Source organism: Poecilia formosa, unplaced genomic scaffold (assembly GCF_000485575.1).
Source record: "Poecilia formosa unplaced genomic scaffold, Poecilia_formosa-5.1.2 Scaffold590, whole genome shotgun sequence".
Taxonomy (NCBI): Eukaryota; Metazoa; Chordata; class Actinopteri; order Cyprinodontiformes; family Poeciliidae; genus Poecilia; species Poecilia formosa.
This window is the reverse complement of record NW_006800529.1, coordinates 103,154-110,252: the sequence shown is the minus strand read 5'-3', so window position 1 is coordinate 110,252 and position 7,099 is coordinate 103,154. Positions and strand designations below refer to the sequence as shown.

The window sequence follows — 7,099 nt, the reverse complement described above, 5'->3', positions numbered from 1 at the left end:
CTCAAGTTGAAAAATAATTGCGTGAATTTTTTTTTTTCTTCCAAAAGCCAATCAGCCTTCATTATCGATGGCCACGGATGGTTTTCAGGTCTCTGGCTGTTGAAATTCATTTTTGTTTGTAAAATAAAACAGCACATTCAAGTTTAATCGTGGAGTTTTTAATTTTGTTTTCAATGAAAAAAATATTGCTAGTAGTCTGGCTGTTATCTGTCCCACTCAGAAATCTCTTTACTGCAAAATTTGTGGAACATGCAGCAATTATAATCTGCGCCTTTTGGCTTCAGACCAACAGTATCCAGATAGTACTGCTGCGCCGTAACGTGAAGATGCACTGGAACCATTAGGTTGTCCCGCTTCTCTGAATTGGCATTGCTGGAGGATATTTGACATCTATTTTATTATTTTTTCAATGTTCCAAATATTTGACCAGTCGTGATTTTGTCCATCCTCGGCATAATTATATCGTGCGTATTTAGCTGAGGACAGGGCCTCCCGCAGTTGTACGGCTGTAGGCACTGTGCATACCTTGAGATTTTCCATTAAGTTAAAAAAGAAAACAGTAATTTTTGGATTACTTTATTATCTAACTCTCTTGACTATTAACAATACTGAGGAGAAAAAAATATCTTTTGTGTCAAACATCTTGTAGCGTACATCTGTGTGAGTTTGTGGGGGTGGGCACGCATAAGCCTAAATGTTATTGGTCAATTTACTTTTGTTTATTTGACGGCTTGACACTTTTTCTGTAAGCTAAAATTGAATGAGCGGAGTTTGATCCCTCCCATAGATCTAAGAGGTCGTTTGGATTCCGCCTGAGCTTTTTACCGGGTGTGCGGTTCTGGGAGGTTGCCGATTTATGAGCTTTTTGTTTGTGTGTGTGTGTGTGTGTGTGTGTGTGTGTGTGTGTGTGTGTGGTTTGGCGAACTGAAGACCTGACGGGTCACCCGCTTGAACAACCATTTAACCCACTAATGGTGCGTTTGCACTAAACACGTTAAAAAACGCCTCTGACGCTTCAAGTTCGGCGCGTTGCACTTTTGGTGCATTCACACCAAACGTGCTTTGATCGTCACACGTGTCTGGTTTACGCGCTCGAAGCTTTAAATGCTCAAAACAGTTCAAATGGCCCCGCGCTAAGCGCTCGAGACGCGCCGCAATTGTACGCAAACTGTACCCATTTGTAGACACATAGTTATTACTTTGACCAAGCTTCACTCATTGATATTTAACCATAAAGAATATGATGAAATAATGACAAAACCTTCATACGAACATGGTGTTTTAATACAGTGGATCTCTGTATTCAGCTGTTCTTGGGTTGGCTGCAGGCATTTATCCGCTTTTTACATTTTTCCAGACACCAGTTTTGAAAATGGAATAAACTTTATTCCTTCCTCTAAATGCTCTGGGTAAAGCATGCTTTGTGCATGTTCCCCCACAACTTTTAATAATTTTTTTCTGATTATTTTTCACCAAATCTGTATCACTGCAGCACATTTAATAGCCAGCAATCAGTAAATCTGTAGCTAGACCACTTCGCATGATGAACCCGACAGCTTTTACCTCCAAGTAAGGGGTGCTTACTTCGGGGCAAATTGCTACCAACCCATTGAGTTGATTGCCATTGTGTCAACTGAACAAGTGCATCCATCTGACATTCAAAGTGTGAAACAGAGGNTCACCCGCTTGGACAACCGTTTAACCCATTAATGGTGCGTTTGCACTAAACACGTTAAAAAACCCCTCTGACGCTTCAAGTTCGGCGCATTGCACTTTTGGTGCGTTCACACCAAACGCGCTTTGATTGTGTCAACTGAACAAGTGCATGCATCTGACATTCAAAGTGTGAAACAGAGGTGACGAAACACCTCTTGTCCCCCCTCCCCCCACTTCAAAAATGAATCCGGCTGCTGTCTACAGGTGCATCCTCTCTCCATGTCCAGGTGAAGGCAAGGCAACTTTATTTAGAGAGCAGCTTCAGCCAGAGAATATTTAAAATGCTTATACAAAGAAGTTAAAGGAGCTTATTAAAGATTTTTGGTGCATAAAAACTGAAAGATGCTTCATTTCATTCTCAGAATGAGTAGGTTTGATTCAGATAATCTTAAAGGCCTTCATGGTTTTTAAGCTTTAGAGAAGATCAGCGATGTAATCTGGGCTTTTATTAGTAGGTGCTTTATAAGCCATTGATGAGATTTTAAATGCTATTCTTTGAGTAACAGGAAATCAGTGCAAGGACCTCAGAAGTGGACTGACATGCTGACCTCTTTTTGTTTTTGTAAGGCATTCTGAAGAAGCTGAAACTGCCTTGTGGATTTTTTGGGATTACAGTGAAAATAGTGCTGCAATAAACTGCTAAAAACAAAGACATGAACAAATTTGGCAATATTTTTTAGATGATAATATCGTGCCTTTGATGTGGTTGTTGTGGATCAGATCATGTTCCCTGACTGCTGCTAGACTCCTGGCTTAGTCAGAGCATTTTAAACCAGCAGGTTGAAGGTGGGTGCTGATTTTTAACCTATGCTGTTTTTGTTTTTTGTTTATTTAGCTGAAGAAAATTTTGGCACATTCTCAATATATTTATGGAGTATTTGAACCTGTTTGCAATCTCTGGATGATAAACTAATGTACAGCTGTGTGCCATCAGCATAATTGTGATACTCTATCTTGTTGTACAATTTGAATGAGTGGAAACATATACGTATCGAAGAGGAGAGGACCAAGGATAGAACATTGGTGAACTCTGCAGATAATTTTATTCATTTTAAATTAAAATGAATAAATCTAAAATGGTATGTCCATAGTTTCTTATGGACACACCAAAGGTTCTGTTGGACAGATAGAATTTAAGCCAGTTTTTTTTTGTTTCGCTTCAGGATTTCAGCTTCAGAGCTCTTCCTCTGGCTGCTGCACAGAAATTGGCTTTTAAATGGAGAGTTGGCGGGCCACGGTGCTGACTTATTGCTCTCTCTAAACAAGGTAAACTGCTATTACCTTGGAAAAAAAAAACCGGGTTGTTTTATTGATGTGCTGTGACACAGTGGCACCCGGTCCACTCAGAAGGGCCCTGGATCCATCTGTGTTTATTGGTGTGTGTTTGTCATTTTCACTCCAGGGCTGGACGGCTTCCTGCCTCCTAGATAACTACCTCTATGTCATAAAGGTGTGATTTGCTTTGCGCATGTGTGTGTGGTGAAAAGCTTGACAAACACGCACACATTCACATAAAGGAAAGCTCTGCAGCCATGTTTATGAAATGGCAAAGAAGTTCTATAAGAACAGAATAAATTAAAAAGTGAGAGAAGTGTTGAGATGGACCTTGAGCAGTTTCCTGCCCTGTTTGTCCCTTTTGCTCACCAATGGAAACACATCAGCTCATGTCTGATTAAACTGCTAATGATGAAATGAAGAAAGCTTTATTGCATGAAAATTCAAGCAAAGCTACACATTTTTTGTTTGCCTTGTCCATTAACAATTGTACAATGGTGAAGTAGAATTAGAATTGCAGCAAAAAGTAGTTCCACTTTTGAACACCACCCTTTTCAGTTTATTTGTAAAAACAAATTGAAAAGCTTATTTTGAATTATGTATCATTTTTTCTACTTGACAATTGTATTCCACTTTGTGTTTCTCTTATACATTAAATTCCAATGAAATATATTCATCTTTGTGGTTATGTGACAAAATATATAAAAGTTCAAGGGCTGTGAATACTTTTGCAAGCAATTGTATTTTAAGAAGTACTTATAAAACACAGAGACAGCCACTAATATTAATTATTAATATTTTAACAATTTAATAGGCTGTTTTTATCAATATATTCTGACACAACCAGCCCTTTGAGGATACTCATGATATTGATGGGGGCACGTGGGGGGCGTATGCTCTGTTTGGCCCAAAATGAAAATGAGTTTGTCCAATCGTCCCCAGGCTGTTGAGGTCATTGCTAATGTGCCTCCATGTTGGTATCATGTGGACGGGCCCATGATGAGACTGGCCTCATGTTTGAAGTGCTGATCCTGTTTCTTTCAGTGTCTGGCTGTTTGGGAGTCCTTCCTCCTCTCTCAGAGAGGCGAGTCAATGGAGCAGAGAAACGGAGCGGACGCCTCCTAAAGCTGAGGACCAAACCACTGGTGGAGACAGTGGGTTATTTACACAAGCAAACTTTTCATGTGAAATATTTTCTTTCTCTTTGAAAAAACACAACTCATCCTCCTCTTTATTCCAGCAATGTTTCCACAGAACCAAACACTAATTCCACACATATAGACAGCCAGAATTAAACACTCTACAGGCAACACTTTGCATTTTCATGTTGAATCACTTTCCATGATGTAATATGATGTTTGTGAATGAAGTGCAGACACATTTCCCACAGCTGCTCTATAATGACCTGTCTTATGTTTTCCTAAATGTGCAGCTAAAGCAAACCAGAGTGCTTTGTGGGATCCCATTTTAATCATTTTCATTCTGATTAAAATGGAGTGAAAAAGTCCAGTTGTGACATTAAACACTCATTCTTCCTAATTATGCAGCAATACTTCCTGCGTAGCAGCAGACAGTCATCCACAGGCCTGCTCTGTTTTTTTAATCACCTCACTAAAGCCAGATCAGCTGAATGGAAATGTGTGCTCTTGTTTGACTAAAAATAACTGGAAAATTAAATTCTTGTATACGCATTTCTTTTTCTAGATCAATACCTAAAGAGAGTGTAACACTACAGATTGTAATTTTAAAGACTGGAACTTTGAGAAACATTACTTCTGGAATTCTCATCAATCAGTGTCTTCTGTCACCATGGGTTTCTAATGTCTGCCATATTTTGCTGGTTGCAATTTAAAATTTACAAGCAAGATAACCTATTAGTAATCTATTTCTAATTAAAAAGCTTTGATTATGTTTTTTTTTTTTACTTATGAAAATTGTACTATTAAAGAGAAATGAATGAAAAAGTGCTGTTTTACCATGATAATAAAGATTGACATCAAAACTGTTTTGGCTTCTGTTTGCAAATTCCTGCAGCAAAAAGAAACCAAAGATGAGAAGTTGCCTTGCTTTGTCTTCAGGATACTTTTAAAACATGACTTTCATGTCTGCCCAGCAGTACCTTTTTGTCCAAGATGTCAAATCGTTTATTTCCTGACTTAACATGCAATGATTAGTTGTAACAATAGACTATATTTGAGAAATGTTTACGATGTAAAAACAACACAGGAATAATACTGTAGGCTGTTTTGATTTTATAAATTTAAATAAAATATTGTCACACGGATGTCACCATGTTGTTGCGGCATCCATTTACCCAGAATGCTTCAGTGCATTCTGGGTAGATGACATATGCTAGGTCCCATTGTGCTAGCTCTGCCCAGACAAAACAGCAACCAGTAACATTAAGTCTTTTCAATTTGAAATCGATGGAAATGTAGAAATCACCTCAGAGGTCATGAGGATGAGGAGGATCACACAGAGGAAGAGGTCAGCTGGCAGAAGAAGCTGGTGTTTGTGCTGCTGCTGCTGCCTTCAGCTTCGTAAATGAAACGGTGAATGATGCGTACCTCTGGTTGGACTGTGTGATCCGGTAGTTAATTCTGTAGCTCTGTGTCAGGTCTGGTCTTTGGTCTGCTAACACCTCTTTGAGGTCGGATCTTTGGTCTGGTGTTGGGTCCGTGTTTTCAGTACTGGCGGCAGTAGCGAGGGTAACAACCACCTCTTCGATCCTTCTTCAATTTTGCTGAACAAATGACTTCAAGACTTCTGGAGGAAAATGTTGAGAGCACAAATTAGCGGTGCAGACTCATCTCATTATTTCTTTTAATTACAGCCAACTGCAATGCAGTGTGGCATTATCTAAATTTACACCAGTCAAATGCAATATGATTCAAGCAACTCAGATGAAGTTGGCCTTCTGTGTTTACTCTGTAGATTATAGTACAGAATGGACCCAGACATGTCATCAACCCAGCATGCATTGTGCAGGTGAAAAAATGGTGACCTTCATGAATTAAAAATTTTACAAAAGATAAAACATTTTCAAACTAATTATTACATTAATATGTCACAGTAAACACGTAAACAGCATTTTATAGTCAACAGGAAAATTACAACATATTTATCCCAATATGTTCAACTAATGGTGGATCCCTGTACAGCATATCTTCTCAGGTTGTTTTGTTTCCATTCCCGTGATCCTACTGTTCCTCAGCTGCTTCCAACAGCAACAACACATAAAGGTTGCAGGAGGCAGGACAGGATGTAGCTCTCATGGCTGTTTCTGCCCATTTTCCAACTTGAAGCTGCACCATCAAAGTAATGGTTCATGTGCTGTCAGGTATAACAAGAACCAGCTTTGTGTCTCAACAGAGGAAACTTTTTTGTGAAATGTAACATTCTTAAAGAACACAGTTCATTGATCATGTCTCAACAGTTTAAAGGTTTAATACTAAACTAGTTTACAAGCATGGAGCTTAAGGCAACAATTATACTTCAGTGCCACTTAATCAAGTTTATCTGCTGCTTGGTGGACTGAATACATTTCTAATAAGACAGGAATGAATCATTGTTACTCAGGACTTGAAGTTCATTTGCATCCTGCCAGGATCAATTTCAGAAGTCATGAAAACAGGAGAGTAAATACTTTGCTGCTTTGGAAACATTGAATGTATCTATGAATGAAGGTCTTTGTCATGTTTTGATAGGTAATACAAACAAAGTGTTTTAAATTATGATTCCGTTCATTAGGGGAAGAAAGCTTTGAAAACCAACCTGGTCCTTTGTTAAAAAGTTCTTATTAATTTTCAAAGTAGCATTAATAAACCAATTTTTAGTTGACTTTTATCATTGTTCATTTCATACTGGTCCAGGTATTACTAGGCCAGTATGAATCTGCTTCACAACAGGAAGTAGGCTAAGAAATGTCCTGATCTAAAATAACCTTTACTGTTAACTCACTGTTAAAGCTGCAGTATGTAACTTTTATTTTAAAAAATACGTTTTTGTTGAAACTGTCTCTATTTTGAAACAGATAATCTGTGAAAACGTTGAGCTCCTCTGCCTTCTCCCAGTTCTTACTAGAATCATCTGATCAGAGCCAGGAGGT

The 7,099-nt window shown here is 38.5% G+C and overlaps 1 protein-coding gene across 4 annotated transcripts in view; it reads left to right on the top strand.

Annotated features, from left to right (window-relative positions):
* Positions 1-4,995, top strand: part of snx7 (sorting nexin 7) — a 48,152-nt gene extending 43,157 nt beyond the window's left edge. For 3 of the 4 annotated variants that reach the window (XM_007541127.2, XM_007541124.2, XM_007541126.2), the window contains one exon: positions 4,036-4,995. In XM_007541127.2, coding sequence (XP_007541189.1) covers positions 4,036-4,116 — 81 coding nt within the window. In that variant the 3' untranslated portion in view covers positions 4,117-4,995. Of the gene's footprint in view, positions 1-2,879; positions 2,983-4,035 lie in introns of all 4 variants that reach the window. The other variant, XM_007541125.2, reaches the window with a different exon arrangement.
* The last annotated feature ends 2,104 nt before the right edge of the window (positions 4,996-7,099 follow it).